Raw genomic sequence first — 21,973 nt, 5'->3', positions numbered from 1 at the left:
CGATCAGACGCTTTTGCTGTATTTACAGAAATCCCTAAAATAAATTCACAAACAAACCATGTTCAGTGAACGCCCCTTTTCGTTACTTTTTAGATGTTTGAGCAAGACTGTTTACCCATCGCCGGGCAATATAAGGCTAAATACTAACTATTTGTATATTGGTCGCAGCGCCATACTGAAAGTAAAGCAGAACACCCAGACTGTGCAGACAAAAAACATGGTATGTGTACAAAGGATAGAAAGGGGTTTAACCGTGGAGATAAATCCAGCGTTTACAATCTTGTTTGGAAGGGACACACAATGGTAAGAAATGTGTACCATGGACCACCGTATTGGTATGGTCTGCAATTAGACATGGGGTGAGAATTAAGCGCTGGGAACTAACGTCTTACATGTGACTGTGGTTAACTGGCCCAGTGTCAGGAGATTCACACCACTTTTTGTTGTTTTTGTTTTGTAGTAATAGGGCGTACTTCCTTCTTTATATATTTGCACGTGATGGGAGATCGATCAATAGTAATTTATGTACATGTAATTGATTGTATACGCAGCTTTGGTTGGTTTTTCCACAGAGAGAAGGGCAAAGGGGGGGGGGGGCAGAGAGAGAGAGAGAGAGAGATTTGAAAAATGCAAAAAATGTTAATTGCGTCTCTCGGCATCAAAGACCTCCATTTACAGATATCGACCTTATAAATTTAACCACCTTGAGATGCTCATGATGGAGTATAAATCAGTGCGCACGCACCTGGTTCCTCATCTTCAGAAAATTCAGTGACACAGCATTAAATCTGTCAACAAAGATAGTCCTGTAACACATCTTAGTCTTAATTACACTACGTCGTGAAGTATAAAATGCTCTTTGTGCCGGTAAAAAGCTTAATTGATTCCAAAGAATTTTAGGTACGTGTAGATTACTTATATCTAGGACAGTAAAACAGGTGCTTGCAATATCTTACAATAAGTCTTCTTGTGCGAGAAATGATTGATCACATTAAGCAGTATCGTGTCAAACAAAGAAAGCTAACTCTGACAGAATCAACCCTTATAAAATGACTGCTGATATAAACCCATTAAAGGGAAACAAAAATCCATTTACCGAAATCAAATAAATCATCTACTGCGTTATTCTTTTTCATTATTTCCTAATAGCACAGTGTCAATGTGCAAAACACTGAAAAGCAATACCATAAAATTCATTTAACACTGAAGCTCCAGTTAACCACACTGTATCTATCTTCTCCCCAAATAATATGTAAAATTGACAAAGTTCTGTTCAAAAAATTGTTAATAATATTGCCCATATTAAAACAAAATACAAAGGTAAAATTCCTTCTGGTTTTCAATACCAACAATCCCCGTAATGAAGAACTAAACCATCAAATAGGATAAATCCAGCAATTAATATTTTTTAATCACAGTAATAAAAGAAGATTGCTGCTACAAATTCATAACAAATAATAACAAGCTAAGAAGGCAGTAACACATAGGCCTCTCTAATTGGAGAAATGCTTCCAGTAAATAAATAACAACTTGTCTTGTGGCCGTCTGTTTTTTCCATCCAAATGGGATTTCTCAGGAGGAAAACACATGAATAAAATACAAATTGCATCCAAATTATCTGCATAAGTTTTTGACACATCTGTCTGTTCCATCTGTCGATAATGGTATTCTCTGTTGGCAGGCACGAGTTTCCATGGAAATTGGCTTCTTTAAGTTGTGTTTAAAGTAAATGCAACATGTATTTATATATTTTTTTCTTCAATTCCCTAAACATGCAAAATTTTGTGAATTAAAAATGTTCTGCACTCATGAAAATGTACATCCTGAGGCCAGTATGGCTACTCAATGCATCTACATGTTTCAATATAAAACATAGGGTTGTCCTCATTGTCAAATTTAAAGAGAGATGACAGAAGATGAAGAGAGTCCAGAAAAGGCAAATCATTAGACTTGTACATAGAGTTAAACAATGATGTGACATAAAGTGGCATCATGGGATGTCTCAACCACTGGAATCTGTTTTCCGTAGAAGAGAAGAATCCGAATTTCCACTGATGTGAGCTGCAAGATCCTGGAATTTCACTGCATAATCAATACTGTTATCATACAACACACTCTGTATGGTTCCGTCCACCTGGAAAACAAATAAGGAACATATTAAAAAATAATTTTAAAAAATATCAAATTACATTATTCTTCTAAAATTAAACAAAAACCATGTCAAATTTTCTTTCATGATAACAATTAAGTTGCATGATTTTCATTGAGCATTAAAATTGTTTAATACATAACATTCTTAATCTTTCAAAGTTAAAAAAATAAATATCAGTTGCATCTTTAAGTGATGAAATGCCGTTATTTCATGTTTTAATTTCATCAAGATTTGTTACCGGTACTTACGTCTAAACGTCCCATTATGGAGTCTCGTGAACTTTCACTAAACAAAGGTGTGGTTTGTATGGCTGGGTTAGGGGCTGTGGACACATGGTATGTGTGGGGAGGCTTCAGGGGGGAGTCAGTTAAAAGATTCATAAAAGTCAGGTCTCCTCCATCCTACAAAACAACGCCACACATCTTAACATCTTTAGTCATACCCATTAATTTAACAGAATGAATACTCAACAAATCTAAGACAATTTGGATAAACGAATCAGAAAGTAGACACTTTCACTCTAAAAAAATTCCCATCAAACAATAGCATACACAGATTGAATACATTTACTAAAGAGTAAGTTTTGAATCATACATGGATGAAATGTGTATAATGTGTGTGCTTATAGGAAAAATTATTAATATTCCATATCAGACTCATTTGACACACTTACCTCCCCTGAGTTTAGCCATGGGTTGCGGGTGGGGCTGCCAGGAGGTGATGAGTATTTGGAGGGATTCTTTTTGGGGGTATTTAAAACATCACGGTTCTGCGACTCTAATAGTGCTGGTAAGTAAAAAATATACTGTTTAATATCTAAGCTATAATGACAGGTAGCAGGCATGGGGTAATCGTAATCGAGTAATCGTAATCGATTGTAATGATTACTCTTTTTCAAGTAATCGACAGTAATCTGTAATCGAAGATATTTTCGATTACTTGTAATCGTAATTTAATCGATTACAGCTAAAAAGGTCAGTGTAATTATAATTACTTTTTCGATTACTTTCGATTACTCTTTACATAAACATATTGTGAAGCACTTATTGTATGAAAAAATACTCTTCAAGTGTTTATAATACAATTCATTGAATAAAATTGTTTATATTAATTTTTATAATTTTCCACTTTCACTTAAAATATAAATATTCGTTGACATGTCATTGACTACATAATCAGATAATCAGTTTACTCTGTGTTTCACACTTCTTTGCAGAATTTTTTAACATAGTGTGGCTCTGAAAAACAACTAAGCTACTGACAATTATCAGAGAGAGAGAGAAAGAGAGAGAGAGAGAGAGAGAGAGAGAGAGTTATATTTTGTGTCTATTTTGCCAGAGAAAGATACAAAATGGTGTGTAAGTGTCACTAAGTGTGTTTGTCCTTGTCAGGTAAGGAATCCACAAAGCAGTTAATGAGGTGTGACCACCCTAATCATGTTTAGATACATGTAACAATTAAAATAGCCCCATTAAGGATCTATTTTAAAAATCAAAACAATTACAAGCTCCAAACACAATTCATTCAAATCATGAAGCAAGGCTGCCTAAAAGTTCTTTACATATTTCCGATGATATTTTTAAAAATTATAAAATTTCAATCAAATTGAATTCTCGTATTACCAATAAAAATCGAATAATTATGATGGCTAAAGGTGCAAGGTCAAGATTTCATCTAAACTCGTTAACCCCCAAGAAAAAAAAACTTGTTTGTATGACAGAGCTTTATATAATTGCTTATAATTTGACATTTGAATAAGCAGTAGAAATTATAAAATGTTATTTTATGAAGATTGAAATATGAAGTCTCAAATTTTCATATGATTCATAATGAAAATACCCCCTTAACTCTAAAATCAAATTAACTTGAATAGTTTTTATATGATATGTACCATGCACATTTTAATGAAATTTTTTCTAAAGTATTCGATTAATAATCGATTACATGTTATAAAGTAATCGATTACAATCGATTACTGGACAAAAATAAGTGTAATCGATTAATAATCGATTACACAAAATTCCCCTAAGTAATCGATTATTAATTGATTACATTTTTGAGTAATCGTGCCCATGCCTGACAGGTAGATAAACATAGGTAAAGTCATTTTAAATGATAATGTACTGTGTTTTGTTATGTTGATACAAAATATATTGATCTTTCTTTAATTCAAAATTGCTTTTTTCTTTTAAAAAGGAACATTCTCAAGTGGAAGTTAAAAAATCCCCAAAACTAAGTATTTCTGAACTAATGAATAAATGATAACTTTAATCATAATGTATGTACTAATTGTTCATGATAAATCTGCATTTTGAAGTACTTTAGGCTGAAACCTGTTTCTGGTTACTAGTATATTAGCAAGGCTTATCATACAAAGATAAAATATAATGCATTTTGTTGAAATGCTGAACAATCAATAATAAACAAATCAAAAATTTCTGCATACAATTTTTACTCTGCAAGCATTAAACAGGTACAAAAACTACACGTTTAAAGGGGAAAAGTAACGATTTCAGTCAAGATTGTTTTTCTATTTTTATGTTGGAAATTAAATTAGAGTAGTTACAGTTAAACACTGTTATAGCGAACACACTTACAATGAGATGACGCTTACAGCAAAGTGACTTTAATTCACCGCGACTTTCTTTCATGTAAACTTGACGGATATAACAAATCATGCTTATAACAAAGTAAAATCGCACGTCCCTAACACTTTGTTATAAGCATTTTACTGTATAAGCAAGATACAGAGCTCACAATTCTTTGTTATGTAAACAAGGCTTATGGCATGTGTTTGTTTACATTGGTCTAATATATATTTGTTAAAGTTCTTTTTTAAGGTGATTTTTTTATCAGCTAATTTGTTTTAAAATAAAATAACAATTCCTAGCATTAGTCATATTCATTTAGGTCTATTAAAACCTGGAATTTTCTTTTCATCATTCAAAATGTCAACAAAAACATGACCTGACCTTCATTAAGATAACAAAGAATTATTGGCTCTGTATCTTGCTTATAATTCATCAAATGACACTCAAATTTTGGTTCACTTTAAGAAATGCCTAACTGTAGCTTTGTTTATAATAGTGAAAAAATGAAAAAAATTGTGATTATGCCACCTTTAAAAAACTTTAACTTACTTGAAAATGTTGTATTTGAACTGGAGTTGCCAATTGCTAGGTCTATCAGTTTATCACTATTTTCAGCACCTAAAAACAAATACACAATGTCATGATCATCAAGATTATGTACACATAGTTTAAGCCATGTAGTATGATATATGAGTAACATCTGAACTGACCAAAGATGTTGACATAATTTACAATATCTAAGGCTGGAAACATTAGTGGGTGAAATGAAATCTCCGGTGAGCTAATTAATACTTATTAATAGGTTACTTCAGACTCTACCAACTTTTCCACACTATGTTACTATTCCCCAGATGACACCAGTTTGAACACATGGCAGGGAAGTGAACTTGATCATAAATAAACAATCTAAGTTAATTATCAATGAAACAATCCGTACTGGATAAAGGAGGGTTGAAATTATGGTGCAAATATTCAGAAATTTTATTACGATGTGTAAATTTCAGAAATGCATTTCATTTACCTTTTGTTTAAAACTGTAAACCATTCAGATAAAAAGCTACTATGATAACGTTATTTAAACCACTGTTATTTGTATTCATTCAAACTAGCAGTAAATTTCTTTATTAATTCTTAGAAGTCACTCTATTTATACTTTTCTAAAAATGGGCTCTATCACCCTATAAATGGGATCGACCTAAAATCCCCAAAATACTGTTATTTGGATTATTTCCTCAAAATTTTATCAATCAATTTTTTTTTAAATGTGTTCAGATATACATAGTTTGCATAAAATTAAAACCATTATAATTGATTTTTAAAAAAAAAACTAAGAAAAAATATGATAATAAAATTAATAGTATTCCAACCTATTAAGTTTGTGATTATCATGTATACAATAAATCTTTTGAAATATACATACTTCCAGTGGGTAGGTTTGAGAGTGACATATCCAACAGTGTTGAAATATTAGGCGGAGAGAGAGTATTGCGGGAAATTGTTACATCCTTTTGAGTAATATTTTCTGATGATGATGCTGCTGCTGAACTCTGGGAAAGGTCAATGTCAATTCCTCTTAGTAACTGTAACAGTACAATAGCGTTATAACAGCATGCTAATTGAAAACAGAATTTGTAGCACTAGTGGGCACAGAACTCAGGAACCAGATATGAAAAACTGAAAATGTATATCAGCAATTATCTCTGTTTTAGCTTTCAAAATTCTCTTTTTGCCTTCAAATGATGCATTTCAAGCAAAGAAAACAAATTATTTCTGAGAACAAGGCTTCTGTGAACTCCTAGGACTTACATGGGCAATATTATTGTTGTTGTTCCCCGGTGACTGTGGTTGAACATTAAGCTGCACCGGAGTTCCACCAGGTGTACCTAAAAGAAAACAGGTTATATAAGATATTTCAAGGTATAATAATATCTATATAACTTTACAGCCAACATTTCAATTCATTGAATACAAAATATTTATAAAAACAATAGATTTCATCATTGAATACTGTAGATTCCTTATTTTACGCGAGTACTTAATTCCACAATTCAACTAGTTTTTATCAAATTACGAGAATATAAAATTGCGAACACCGAATTGTTAGCATAGTTTCATTTAATTTACACATGTCTGAAAATAAAGCAAGATTTTAAATTCTGCAAGGTGTGCTTCTCTCGATTTTACGCGGATATTAATTCCTCGCGTTTAATTAGGAATATACAGTATTCAAGATAATGACTGGGTAGAGTGCTGACCTGTTGTGGTGATGGTTTTTGGTTGTAGTCGCACATTATTTGGGACACTGACCAGGCCCATCTGCGGACACACAGGAATGGAGAGAGGCTGCTGACCAGAGGGGCGAAGAACTGTCATCATCGGCTGTTTGGGTAAAATATTACGCTGTATCGACAACTGCTTCCGATTTGTTCGAATCTTTTTCATTCCCCTTTGTGGCTAAAAACAAAAATTTAAGAATAATCAATTTTTTCCCAAAAACTTTTTTCTGATGCCTACCAGTGAATTAGTTTGTCAAGTCATGAACCTGAAAAATACTGACCATATACCTTTCATGCACATATATGAATATGCAGCACTTAGCTTCTACATAAGTTAGCATACAGAGATTAAAGTCTTTATCTAGAACTTCAGTCATGCTTTATAATAATGCATTATCATCAATTTCCCCTTGATCTTAAACATAAACATTAAACAGAGTATACATGTACAGTAAAACACGGTTATTGCGAACACGCTTATAATGAATTGACGCTTACAGCGAAGTGAATTTTATTCCCCAAGTCTCGATTTCATGTTGTAAACTTGACGGATATAACGTATTACGCTTATAACGAAGTTAAATTGGCCATCCCTGGGACTTCGTTATAAGCGTGTTTTACAGTAGATACTTACAGGCAAGAAATGTGTGTTTGCAGTGACCTGGCTGGGTTTACTGGTCACTGTACCACTGAGATTTCTTTGTAAGAATGCGGGGCTACACACTGGGACACGGAATACTGCCTCCTTTGGAACCGAGTTCTACATAGTAAAACATGACATACGTTTTAAAGATAAGATATTACAGCAATTTTTTTTCAGATATATATACATTTAATTATAATGTGGTGAGTATTTCCCTTTGTATATCAGTAGTGTGGCATCATTAAAATGTCAAGTTTCAATTATAATACATGTTAGAATAACCAAAATACCATTTAAACACATTCATATCCCGAGTCAAGCCCTCTGTATCAGAATTCTTATCTATACTTACATCAACCTTTTTGTTGGCAGTGGTCTGAGTGCTTGCATCAGAATAACCTTCTCCATACTTGGAGGTCAAAGGACATCTGCTTTTCTGACCACGAGAGTTGCTCACTCGAGATTTACTTTTCACCATTCCACATGCATGACATGGTGAATTAGAAGTATTGGGACTCTGGAATGAAGAAATAAAATTATTACACACCATACTAATCTCTCAACTTGGCCATTCAGCAGAATGCATTCTTGAACAACCAGGACACATATTATATGTAATTTTCTTGATTCACTAACCAAAGCAATGTGAGCACAAGAACAAACCTTAGTATTAATGTCTGTGAATTGAATGGTAGCTAAATTGACCAGTCTTCTCAACATATTACACAAATGTTCAGGAATTACTTCTTCTTTACACCACTCATACTCCATTCGAAGCTTGCCCTCCTTGCCAAACATTAGGTATAGTTCTGCTAAAGTCATATCTGCTTTGTCCACACTTAAACCCCCTTCTAGGGCCTCTTTTAATCGACGAGATTCTATGGCTGCTAGTTCTTCTGCTGTGGGGTCAGCTTTCTTATCACTATCACAACCAATCACTTTATCCTGCAAGACTTCCATTTCCATGGGAACACAACCATCTGTATCTTCCACAGAAGAGAGTTCTATTGTGTTACTAATTCCCTCTTTGTTCAAACCATTGTCTTTCTTCTGGGTAAGTGATAAAAGTGTGTCAGGGAACATGGCATTGTCCCCATCTACAATAGCACCCACATCTACACTATACGAGGAGCCACTGTCAGTTTTACTTGTAGAGTCTTTGCCACTCTTGGTTGACTTTGGCGAGTCAAAGGTCCCAGTAACTAATGATTCTCCAGCGTCAACTGAAGAACTATCACAGGTGGGAGCTACAGCTTCCATCTTCTTACCCTTTGAAACGGTCACCAAGTCTGGATGAATAAAAGTACACATGTACATTAAAAATTTAAAACTTGTTAGAACTTTTGACACAATTGAATCAAAGCTAAAGGCCCATAAAAAGGATTGGTTGATTATAGCAGTACCAGAACCAACCATTTAGTCAAATGTACGGAATATCAAGTCAGAAAATGCTCTTTTAACAATGGCCTAATGTGTGGCAAAGAACTCACTCTTGGTATTCTCTTTGTAGTGATTGAATGCCAAGTTGACTTTAGTCTCCTTGATTGAATGAAGTGACACGGGTGTAACCTCACAGTCACGGTGGGGATACACCATCAATACAGTGTTCATGTCATTCTCCCCATCCAAACTCTCTTTCTGAAGCTAGTCAAGGAAAACGGTTGTTGTTATACTTTTTATAAATTGTGTATATTTGATAATAAGGTGCTCTACCCCTTGAATTTCTGCAATGCAAGAACACGCATCAAATACAATCAAACTCTCAAATTTTGATACCCCCTCCCCAAATAATCCCAATTAAAATTTCATATCAACCACATGTCAGAATTTCAATGACAAGACAGTGACACAGAGAGGATACAAGTTTGACTCTGTGTGGCTTCCACTTGCTGCTCATGTAGTTCATCACAGAGGACAGCTTCCTGTCCCCCTTCAGCAGCATCCTGACCCGGGGATTCGTGGCCAGCTCCTGGACGAAGGACCAAGCGGCGTTAGTCTTGGGGGTCATCTCTACACAGATCTTGTCCGGGACTTTCTCTGAGGACTCAGATTTATTGTCTGGAAGAAATTTCTTTTGTAATAATTGAACACTCATTATGATTTAATGTATTTATTAATATAAAGGTGTGATAATTTGATAAATTAAATCATACATGTATCAAAAATGATATTCTTTTCAAATCACAAATGTGTGTAAGGCAGACTATTAAGTCAACTTACCATCGATATTGTTCAGTTTCTTCAAAGCATTGCACATCGGAGTTTTTATCCTGAAGAGATAAAAAAAAAACCAAATAATTGAAAACTTCTCACTCGTTTTATTTTCCTTCCCATAATATTCATATATCACTTCTTTCTAAACTTTTAAAAAGACAAGATTTTGTCCTTACCGTACATTCTTTCCTCTGACTTTTACAGCTGTACATCTAAGATATTAAAAAAAAAACTATTTTATACATTTTCATAAATGTCATAACACTTTTTTATATACTTTTACTGTTTTCCTTCAGATAAAATATTGTTTTCCATTTAAAAAAATCATTGTGAAGAAATACTTGATAGAAAATACTAATGTTTGTATCAATTGAATTTTTACGACATATCCATGTAATTATTATCGATACAACATACATGTATTTACATACCCTGTATAAACAAGATCATTCAACTTGGCTCCAACTTTTTCATTTAGAACTGGAATATAAAATCAATGGAATTAAAATCTAGGGATATTGCTGCCTATTTGAGAAAGCATGATAACCTTAACAAATTTCAATCATAAATTGTTTCTCTGTATTCACCTCCTTTGATTTTCTTCCTCAGAACTCCATAATTTATGAGACCATATAATTCCTGGATTTCTTTTTTAACCTCTACAAGAATATTTCAACAATTACAATATTTATCTATCTTTAAGATATATATGATTTTTACAATAGTAAGCTAGAACAACAATTTGTATCAATAATTTTTGAAATTCATTTTTTTTTTATAAGTTTTCTTATTTCTGATACAAGGTGAATAAAATATTTTAAAAAAGGAAAACAATCAATTTCTGGGGTCAAATCTTGATTATGTTGTTAATTTTATCAATATAATTATCAACAATCTAGTTAAGGTGGCTCACTTCAACTTGAAAGTTTCTCAAATCCACCTAAAATTACTTACCATAGATAGCACGACACATACGAAGCATGTAAGTCAAATAGGTGAAAACATTTTAACAAAGCAATTAACGATCTCTGATCCTCAGCAATGTTCAATAACTCTAAAATAATCGAAATTTTTTTATCCTTACCATAAATCTGCCTTTTAAAAAGACAAATTTAATTAGTCTTATAATGTTTATATTACGCTAAACCAATCAATGAACTGCTTGGCTAAGTGGCTCCACGGAGACCTACTACCTAGATATAGAGGGGTGGAAGTCACCGATGCATCAGTACTACCTTTTTTTTCTAAGTTGATTTCAACTTGTTTATGCTATTTATTCCATTATATTCATCTAAGCCAAAATTGTAATAACTTCATAAAATGCCTGAATACCATCAAAAAATTTCTTCTTATTTTATTTCATTTATAAAGTTTGAAGGATGAATAACATTTTTGGATGAAGAAAAATAATACTATGATGCTGAAGATCAGATAACCTTAAATTGCCATTTTGTGACGTAGTGTCATAAAAAATATGTTTTGATGTACTGAGGTACCTTGATGCAAGTGTTTACCTGTATCGACATCGATGAACTTTGAAATCTTATGCCAGGTACGATAGTATAAATGTCGCACCTGGTCCTTGTTTTTAATGAGCCCCGGATTTACATTTTTTCTCCTACATTTGGTGGCAATCCAGTTCTGAATGGCATCAAAATCTTTTCCATGCTTTTTAAAGAGAAAGACATTTTGATAATGATAAACATGAAAACATTTTAACGATATTCACTAAGAGAGACAGAACAAACATGTAATTCAGATTATAAAGTTATAGGATCTTCAATAAGTTGTGATAGGATGAAGTCTTTATTCATCTCATTGTGTTTTCCATTCATTAACCATGGTAAGAAAACACAAACGTTGGATAAAAACAATATTCAATTACAAATATTTGAAGATTTCCTTGACTTGTTTTTACCATGTTGTGAGCAATGAATCTTTTTTTGTTTGTCTTTAAAATAAAAAGTAAGTAATTACATATTAACAGTTTTCATTGTGACTTTCAAAAATAATTTTTCCAGGTCAAGATTTGTGAGAAGTACTTGATTACATGGGACAAAGTACAGTCAATATTCTTGCGTCTTCTTGGCAAAATATTGATATAACAATTTCATGATGTTTCCTAGTCAGTGCCAGACACAGTGCCATATTGTTTAAAAATGCCCTCCAATAAAGCATATCATTATAGTATGATGTTAGGATTTTGGAATGCAAACCTCAAACAACGCCTCAAAGAATGCATCCTTATCGTCCGAGCTCCAAAGTTCCCACTGTCTCTTTGTTTTTGTTTCAGGTGTACTGATCTTAGTTTCCTTTGGCGCTGTATAAACAACAACATTAAACACATTTAAGCTAATAAGTTATTGTTAAACTACATCATACATGCATTGTTTTATAAAGCAAGAAAACAGTTTTGTTATTCATTACTGATTTACAAGTAATGTGAAACAAATTCAAATAAATAAAATTTTTTGTTCTACACTGACTTTGTTTTTTCACCGGGGACTCGGGAGGGCTGAAGTCTCTTCGGGGTTTCTTCACGATCCTTGATCGGGTGAAAGCGCCGACGCGAGCTTCCCCGTTGTTTCGGTTGCTACTCGTTGATGGGGTCGATTTGACGTTCGCCGACTTCGATGCCTTTTCTTGTTGGGCGACTGTGTCCTCCTTCCTAACACATGATTTGGACGTTTTATCGTTTGCTATTCCGGTGCTATCAACACCAATACTACAAAAAGAAAAAAATACTGATGTGAGAAAAAAGCAGAAAAATCAAAAACAAATTCAAGATGGCTGACGCTTATCGATACAAATTCCCAATTAATATCTTTATTTTAATCGCACACCAGTACTTATTAAATGGTTTTATTATATCTTTGCAATTCTAACATTTGAGCAGACGTTTCCTCCTATATTTTGCAATTGTATATGCGTACAATAAGCCGTTTTATCATTGCATTATGCTGAAAAAATATACAAAATGGCGGTTAAACTTTTCTGTTTTGTCTGATTTCTCTTACCTATTACTCTTGATTTCTCGATCATTTCCATCACCATGTCCAGAATTTCTTCTTCTTTTAAGAGGCATAGATGTGCAAACAATGTTTACATCATTAATCGGTAAATCTTCCCCAAAATGTCCCCTCCGTAGCAAACTTCTTTCCGCTAAGCGATCTTGCGTTCCATACACAAACAAATCAAGCTGCACGTCAGCCGCTGGGCGCTCTTCTTTCTTTCTATTCCAAAATCCTAAATCTATTTGTAGCCCAAAGGAATAACTTGGGTTGTAATATTTTAATTAGAATTGATCATACAATATTATGATATTTTTTTATCTATTCAATCTTTTAAAAAAATAAATCTATTATCTTATTCAAGAAATTAACAGGACGAAATTGTTCAAGTCATGTGACTTTACACGATCCAGTAAAATCAAGCATAATATAATAAATAACTATTCAACATAAGTTTTGGGAAAATGCTTAAATTTTTAAAAAAATATGTTGTTTCATTGTTCATCATTTATCAAAAATATACAGAATTATTACTGCACAAGATTTTCCTACGAGAATAATCTGCCAAAATAAGCTAGAAATACAGCATTTCAAATATTATATATATATGTATGCCATTATATATACGACTTAATTTTTACTAGCATAAATTTTAACTTTTTAACCGAATAAAAACTTCCAAAAAATGTTAATTAAATGAAACAATTCAACAATTCAATTTAGTTTTTAAAAAGTTTAATTCTTCATTGGTTTTCATATAAATTGATTCCTTTAATTATATCATCGTTTTAAGCAGTAATTTTAAGTCAACCCAAGATAAAAAGGGTTTGACATTTTTAAAGAAATTTTATTTTTGATAGAATTTAAATATAAGTGAAATATAATTCGACACAATGCTTTGCACAACACGCTGTTACTTTTTTGATGTGATTTCTAATTAGATTTAATATATTTTATCTGTTGTGTGCTGCACTATGATAAAACGATTTGGTATTGATTCTTTTCATTCATATTCGGTAATTGACTGATATATGGATCCACTATTAAGAAATTCTTTACAAAACATTAAGCTTTTGTAAAATTGTGCGCTCATGTTGGCATATATACGCAAGTTAAATCATCAAAGCAGAGATATATAGTAGATAAATTAATTCCGGCAGTACTTTTGAAGTCAATGCAATAACGATTTATTTTAGAATGAAAGCTAGCGGGCTATCATTTCAGTCAACTTGAAAGCCTTTAATTAACCCATTGAGGTACCTTATGCCAAGTTTTGTTGGAATCGGCTAGTAATAGGACCGCGCATGTTTAATTGTAAATGTCATGATAATTCGGCATCAGTCGAAACTTAGATTTTGTTCGGTACCGTACGCAGCTTGTCCAACAATGTCACATGCCAGTGTGGCCCAGTAAACATGGGACATTGTTTCTATTGAGAATTTTTAGAAAATGTTCATAATATGATATATATAGATTAATCAAATATTTGTTTTGGTGTCGCAAAAAGCAAATTACATATAATTATGACGCATTAATGATATATACTTTAATTGCAATATAAATATGCAGTTTCAGTGTGTACTTAACCAATTTGATGTTAAGATATTACAGTTAGAAACCTTAATGTTAAATCATATTGAAAAAAAACACGTCTTTTTATTTATAATTTTTTGTTTGAAATGGATATTCAAAACTCCAAAACTCTGAGATATATTTTGAAAAATAGCATATACAAATGTTTTTTTTAAAATAATAACATTGACAACGGTATTTTCCTTATTAAATGTATCTTTTATCTTTCTTTTTAGCCAAGAAACTAATAGATTAGAAAGTCTTTGAAAATGTAAACAAATCCTCGTGTTATTGTTGACAGGAAAAGTCACGGCGGGAATTCGAATCAATTTCATTGGACGCTATTTTTGAACATGAACCGACCCATTAGATTTGAATATCGTTTAATTTTATCAATTTTAGTTCAGCATTTGGTTAAATGTGAAACATATTCTTTTAATGTAATTACAATTATAAATAAATAAATAACACAATACCTGCGAATTTATGCGAATTCTTACGTCATTACCTCTGAAGGCGCATGCCCTTACGTCACTTCCCACAGTTGACTGTTCGAGCGACAACATTTTGCCGGTGCAACATTCCATTCTAGCTGTTCAAAAATGACTACCACAAGTACTTTTTCGGGTATGGAGAAAGACACAAAACCATCCTCAAGGTAAATGCCAGATTTAGAAGAAACTTGAACTCTTACTCTTTATAATTTATGATGTTCTCTTGTCTAACTATAATTTTAAGTAGCTTGCTTGTCTAGACATACATTTTTTTTTAATGCTAACTCATAAACTGTATGTTGTATTTCATTCGAACAACGTTGAATTTTGATAACATTGATATTGTACAAATATGTATTATATGATGATTTCACATCTAAACAGAATTTTGTGCAACTGTTTTATTTGATACAAACAATGCAATGAAACTTCGGTGATAAACTTGTAAGCATGGCAACAACAAACAGAAAAAATGAAAATAATAAAAACACCCCATTATTAAATCAACAGTTTTTCACGAGGAATTTATTTTCATGTGCATTCACAGGGTGCTCAGACCACCTGGAGGAGGATCAAGCAATATATTTGGGGGTGAACCAGTACAAAGAGGCAATGGCAGTAGACCTAAATCTAATGACATCTTTGGTACTGGACCTGTGGAACCAACAGATGAACACAGAGGCAAGAGGAGAGGAGGTCCTTCAGATAATTCCCGTGATAATGTGTTCGGTGGTTCCACTGTTCAGGACAGTGGTTCTAACACAAGAGCTGAAAACAAAAGGCGTGGACAAGGTAATGAATAAATGATAAATGTGTTTCATTGTAGAACTTTTCTCAGATTAGCCTGTGTTCTGTTGAACTGTCGGTAATATTAATTACCTTGCTGTGCAGATTCAATGCTATTATAAAATCCTTTAATTCTCAAAGGTGACTGTTTACTAACTGATTGTAAAGTTAAATTTGACAGCTTTTGGTAGAATTTTTAATTATAAACATGATAGTTTAAAATTAGAGAGAGTTGTGTGTGTTAAGTACCTTTGAGTTTCACAAAGTGAATAATGTTGGGGATTAATATGTTATTCGTGCTCACACATGACTTTAATAAATTGCTCTATTTATTGTTCAATGAGATAATATCAAATACCCTTATCTAAGTTATCTTTAAATCCCCAGTAAAATTTCTTGTTCAATATTATATTAAAAAATATTCAGGTGTTTTAAAATCAACTATTTTTTCATAAAAGTTTCCTTATCACCTAAGACGTTTTAGTGTATTTATTATGAACAATCATGAAATTCAACTCACTAACCCCTTTCAAACATTGGTTTTGTTTATAAAGTTTATGTACTGCTAATTGTTTTACCGTTGTATTCATATGAGGCTATAAAATGTTTTTGCTTTCACAAGATGTGTGCTGACATATGCATTGTTTATTTTATGCACTACATCAACACACTTGCTGAATGAGCACATTAAAATTCATAGATCAACTCAATTACTACTAAACAATGCTGGGGGATGAACATTTTCTGATTCATTACTCTCTTCAAATTCTAAAAAGACTAGGTGTGTTTAGTAGTTAACATAAAATGCTCTTGCATTTCAGACCCAGGTCGAAATAGAAGTAAGATTGCATCCTGTTTTGTTGCATAGACTAGATAAATGTCAAATTAATTGTACATTCAAGACATCTCACATTTAGAAGAACTTTTTATGCACTTGGCAACTTTGGTTTTGTTTAATGTTCATGATAATTGGCAATATACATTAACACTTGATTTCTTTTCAAACAAGCACAATAAAATTCTAAATGTGAGGTTTCCTTCCCACGTACCCAGAACCCTTCTTGACAAATAATCTTCTTTACGGATTTCTTTAGACTTTTTTTGCTAGCTTGCAAATGTTATAATTTATCAGAGTTGGAAACAACGACTAAGCACACACACATTGTATTCAATTTAACATTTCTTTAGTTTTTGTTATAATAACAAGGAAGATTATTTAACTTATTAGCAAGGCTTTGGGATTTATATTTTGTGTTGTAGTCAGTTTTAGAAATATATAAAACTTTTCTACTTTCTATTTCTCTTTATATCCACTCTATAAGATTACAAGGTGTTTTTTTTAATATCTTGATTAGAATAGACACTGCACAGGTTACTGGTATTGGGTTGGTTATACAATGCATAGACCAGAGACGTGATGAACCCTAGCTCTCTGTTCTGAGTTTAAATCTACATGGATTACAGAATGTCATATAGTATTGTGCATGAAAATTATGTTTGTTTGTCTTTCATTCTTTCAAGATTGTAGCGCAGGATTTGAGATGTTTATTTTTGTTTGCAGTCTCTTGCCAGATGGGTTAGAGAGAAAACTTATGTTTTATTTTTTATGAATAGGAAATTTTTTAGAGTTTATCTATTCTGCTGCCTTCTTGCAAGATGTTGCTTAATGCCTGTGTGTATACTGTATAGAAGATTCACAAATAAAAAAAAACAAACAACTAGCAAAGTCCCTACACACTGAGGGAGGTTCAAGGGTATCCTTCAATTTTTGTGTTTTCCTTTATTAGGTCTACACCTTATTTTATTTCATTTAAGGAGTGGTTACCGTTAAAACAAAAGGTAGTATACTTTGTGTAGTCAACTTACAAAGTTGAGTTTACTCTCATTATTATGTTAAGCATCTTTATTTACTTCAAGTTCTTTGTTGTGGCATATTTGAGCTACTTTTAAATGGCTGCTAAAAAGATATTAAGATTGCTATTTACAATCTTGATTTTGGCTAGCATTGTCTGTTTATAATATATTCATAAGGCATTGAATGTTTTGTTTACATCATTTATGGCTTTGAAGTTCATAGTATATGTATTGCTGTATAGCATTTTCATTTTGATTTGTGTTCTTGGGATGACAGGATTTTTGATTGTGTTTGAACACTTGATCCATTTAAACACTTAATCATTTCTAACCTAAACACAACAAAATCTAAGAATGAATACACCAGGCATTAAAGCTATTGATAAAAGTCAATATATATGAATTTCCTTTTTCTCATGTTTAGTTACAATGTTTTTGCCCTAAATGTTAAAAAAACAAAAACCAAAGCAATCTATTTTTATTGACTGTTCATTAATTATGCAATTTATATTCAGGATAGGGTCAATTGACCTTCATTATTTATTCCAAAAACAATGGTGTTCAGTTGCATTGGCTTAGAAATTCTATTTACCTTTATGCAGTTAAATAATGCATGAATTATAGTGAAATGTGTAGATTTGTTGATTGTGCTTTTATTTCTTGTGAATGATTTATTTAGATGCAAGGTTTTAAAAAGCATGTAACATTGTTTTGTATAAGGTGAAGAATTCCCTGAATATGATCCATCTGTCTATGCAGCCCATCGTAATCCCCAGAGAAGGAACATCAAACAAGGTAGCCAAGATGGCTGAAATCCCCACAATCTTTTGTTGATTAAGATTCTGTTGAAAACAAAAATTCAAAAGAAACAAAATCGATACAGATTGATATATCCAAAAAAATACATGTATTTTTTTGGTTAATTTTCTTCAGTGAGTTTTTGCATGTTGAACCCTTGTACAATTCAGTCTCTACCTATAACCCCATCACTGGCCAGATGTATGCTGGCTTTGAAGATACATCCGATGAGATTCCATTCAAAGGAAAGCGTGCCCAACTAACCAGCATGGGTAATGGAGGACAAACAAGTATAATTGATTGACTCAGTGTGGACTGCTTTCTATTGTAGCACCTTTGTAGGTCTGTCTGTTGCTGTTTCAACTTCATGACAAGACAAAAAATAGATCACAGAGGGTTCAGTCAGGGCTTTTTTCTGGAAGGAAAAATACACCTGTAGTCCTGTCGTTGAACAGCTTCAATGACTCACACCTGACCATCTGAACTTGTACAGTCAAGTTTATGAAATCAACACCCATGTTTATATCTGTTTAGATATTTTAAAGGTTAAATTACTAACAGGCATGTGACCATCAAGAAGTGGTGAATCTTTTTATTTCATAAAATGGGAGGCAAGGGAGGGAACTGAATTTTTAATTGGATTTATTTTCTTGACTGTATCTTGTGTCTTGATGTAGTTTTTCAAAAACCTCTAAACAAACTAAACAAGTCACAATACATGTATCCTTGGAGTGTCTATTTTCTGTCTTTTAGTTTGCTAGAAAACCATTAACTTTTAAATATATAGTTTTGTTTTTTATTATAATTTCACATCTTCTTTTTTGTGACTGTATTGCATGAATGACATATTAATGAGTTGTTTTCTATAGTTTGTAGTGTAGTATTTACTGTTTTGATCTTTGGGCAAGAAGAGATTCCATTGTATATTACCACCAGATGCCAGTTTTAAAGAATGTAGAGGGAAAAGCAACTATAGAGAAACCCTCTAAAGTTTTAGAGGGAAAATTCTTGAACAATTGGTATATTGGTAATCTAAAATTTGTCAATAAAGACATTAGTGACTAACATTGATAAATTTAGGATAAAATATGTTATTTTGTTTGGGAATTTTTCCTCGTGTTTTCTGTTGCAAATCCTAGAAAACTGATTAACAAAACTGAGCGAGTTAGACTGAAAGGCTAAGATCACCAATCCAGCTGTTTATATTGCAATATTATGTTGCTTTTTGCTCTCATTTATCATAAACATAGCTGATTATAGCAATCACCAAGCTTGCGTAAAATTATTCATTTTCTATATTAAAAATCGGAGAAGTTTTAATTTGTATTTTAAACCTACAGGGAGTGAGAATATGCACCCTGTAGGTTTGCCATAGCATCATTTAAATCTATAAGTTGCTTTTACAATTATTTATTTTTTAAAAATGGAAATTCTTATCCATTGTATCTTCATTGGTTGTTGCAGAGGTTTTATGGTCGTGGAGTTGAGTTAATTTACCTTCCTTTTTGGCATTTTACTCTGAAATTTTTTATTTTACAAATTATCAAAGTTAATATAAAGTATGGCATTGTTTAATGATTTTCATGAAATAGAATAATGTGTGATTTCAGGTGCCTATAATCCCATTACTGGTGAGCCAATAGAATCTCCTCAGAAGACAATGGAAGAGGAGGAAGAGGAGAGAAGAAGACGCGAAGCACAGAGGGTATATCCACAGAAAATACTCTGTATTTTATTTATTATGCAAATCAGTGGTCAAACAGATTTATTTTTTGGTAAAATGTATGTACATGAATCTACCTTTTTGTAAATCAGGTGGTAGATTGATGATAATTATTCTGTATATAAATATACTTTCTTCTGATATTGCTGTATGAAATTCCAATGCATGTACAGACTTAAAAACTATGTTTGCACAGCTTTAAAGAAATTTGTAATTAAGTTGATTTATAAATGAGCAAATACTCTTTTTTAGTTTATGTGTTTTTATTTAAATGATAGATGTCATATTACTTATATTAATTTCTGGTGAATTGATTGCAGGCACAAGAACGAGGAGATGGGGGTAATCAGCCACCTCAACAAGCTACCCATACTTCCTCCCGAGTGCTAGCACCCCCAGGTGGCAAGTCGAGTGGACCACTGTGGTGAAGAGAGATAGCGAGAAAACTAGTCCGAACCGGCCCAATCCAGTACTCCGAGCAGGGGTCCGGATCGTTGGTTTTACCGTGACTGGGTAACCAGAGCTGGGGAATCTCGTCTCTGAATATTGTCAGAATTTTTTTTTTCAATATATTGTGTATACAAAGAGCTGTAAAAATTTTGTGATAACAATTAATTCTGAAGTATATTTGTCATTTATAACAACCCTAGCATGTATAATTATTATTTTTGAGCGGTTAATGAGATTGTATGTTGGTATCTTGAATTAACACTGCCATACATTGTAAGTTATTAATTTCAAGCAATATAAACTTGTGGAGTGTTGATATTAACCATTAATAAATAGATTTTTACCAGTTATTTTTGCCAGAAATGTTGCATGAACAAAAACCATTTTTTGTGCTTCAAACACAGTGCTTTAATTTTATAGAATTATTTCATGGTCATTAGCTGCTCTTCTCTGCCATGTGGACCAAATATTTTCCTAGATTATATGTTTATTATTTTGCTCCTGATTTGTTTTATTTCTATGGTGATCAGGTGAAAGTTTACTTTTTTTTTTAATGGTAAAAAAGTCACTGGCCCAATGGATTTTGTTTGTATAGTCCATTTAAACACAAAGTTGTAAATTTTAAATAATAAGTTGTATTATATGTGAGCTTGAATAAAGAAATATCTCCATTTATTGGTCTTGATTATCCACCACAGTGCCAAGTGCATATAAAAAGATCTGTTCTACAATATGCAGTTGCAGTGCAATTTCGAGGATGGAAGTTTCATTTGGATTTTGGAGGGCAAATTATAGTTTAATTTGATTATGAAATATTATGCAATATAACAGGATGCTGTATTATTTTCCAGGAAATTGAGTAATTTATGCATGTGAAAAAAAGTTCGAACATGAAAATTACTGAAATAGGAGGAAATCCTGAAACGTTAGTAGATGCTATGATAAAAGCAGATCAAACAAATTTCAAGTGGCAGTTCTTCGGATGTCATATATAATTGTCCATTTTCTTGAATTACACAAGTAACTAAATGTGCGGAACACTTGTGTTTGAACACGGAATTCTGGAAACGGACAATTTATGAATTATTTGCGCTTTGTGTCTGAAAACACAAAGTTGTCGAATAAGTGAAATTTTTAAAACTATTTTTTGTTGACCTTGATGCCTTCAACTGAAGCAGTGAAAATTCGGTATTATATTACGCACATAAACAGTATCCTGGTCATTCATAGTATGCGATTCTGGTATAACACATCAGTTGGTGAACTTCTCTAGCCAAGGGTGATGATAGCTCGCGTGACCAATCATGCCCACACTAACTAACTTTTAAACTTGCTAATTAGTTCATAAATTTTTACGTCTGCCTTGTGTTAGTCTCCCTATTTCTAATGAAACGCAATTTTGTTCATAA

At 32.4% G+C, this 21,973-nt stretch overlaps 2 protein-coding genes across 15 annotated transcripts; one reads left to right on the top strand and one right to left on the bottom strand.

Moving 5' to 3' along the window:
- Window positions 1-1,381: 1,381 nt before the first annotated feature.
- LOC105327751 (protein cramped-like) lies at window positions 1,382-13,107 on the bottom strand. The gene is made up of 20 exons (XM_011428369.4): window positions 12,894-13,107; window positions 12,363-12,601; window positions 12,093-12,196; window positions 11,391-11,544; window positions 10,464-10,535; window positions 10,308-10,356; window positions 10,053-10,088; window positions 9,883-9,932; window positions 9,524-9,720; window positions 9,153-9,300; window positions 8,326-8,951; window positions 8,015-8,179; window positions 7,654-7,779; window positions 6,999-7,197; window positions 6,550-6,626; window positions 6,164-6,323; window positions 5,293-5,361; window positions 2,826-2,938; window positions 2,401-2,553; window positions 1,382-2,134 (listed from the first exon to the last, which is right to left on the bottom strand). Exons 1-20 carry the CDS (start codon window positions 12,959-12,961, stop codon window positions 2,003-2,005), a joined length of 2,937 nt encoding a protein of 978 aa, XP_011426671.3. The 5' UTR covers window positions 12,962-13,107; the 3' UTR covers window positions 1,382-2,002.
- Window positions 13,108-14,956: 1,849 nt separating this feature from the next.
- On the top strand, window positions 14,957-21,239 carry LOC105327752 (jupiter microtubule associated homolog 1). Of its 14 annotated transcripts, none has more exons than XM_011428372.4 (8): window positions 14,957-15,117; window positions 15,501-15,745; window positions 16,561-16,578; window positions 17,555-17,578; window positions 18,314-18,388; window positions 18,562-18,663; window positions 20,002-20,096; window positions 20,435-21,239. In XM_011428372.4, the coding sequence occupies exons 1-8, from the start codon at window positions 15,062-15,064 to the stop codon at window positions 20,540-20,542; spliced, it is 723 nt and encodes a 240-aa protein (XP_011426674.3). In that variant the 5' UTR covers window positions 14,957-15,061; the 3' UTR covers window positions 20,543-21,239. The 14 variants fall into 14 exon arrangements, with proteins under 14 accessions (XP_011426674.3, XP_011426672.3, XP_011426673.3 ...); XM_011428370.4 differs by having other exon boundaries at window positions 18,562-18,681; XM_011428371.4 differs by lacking the exon at window positions 16,561-16,578 and having other exon boundaries at window positions 18,562-18,681.
- Window positions 21,240-21,973: the final 734 nt, after the last annotated feature.

This window comes from Magallana gigas, chromosome 2, assembly GCF_963853765.1.
Source record: "Magallana gigas chromosome 2, xbMagGiga1.1, whole genome shotgun sequence".
NCBI lineage: Eukaryota > Metazoa > Mollusca > Bivalvia > Ostreida > Ostreidae > Magallana > Magallana gigas.
The sequence above is the reverse complement of the archived record's forward strand: the minus strand, read 5'-3'. Positions and strand labels throughout refer to the sequence as shown.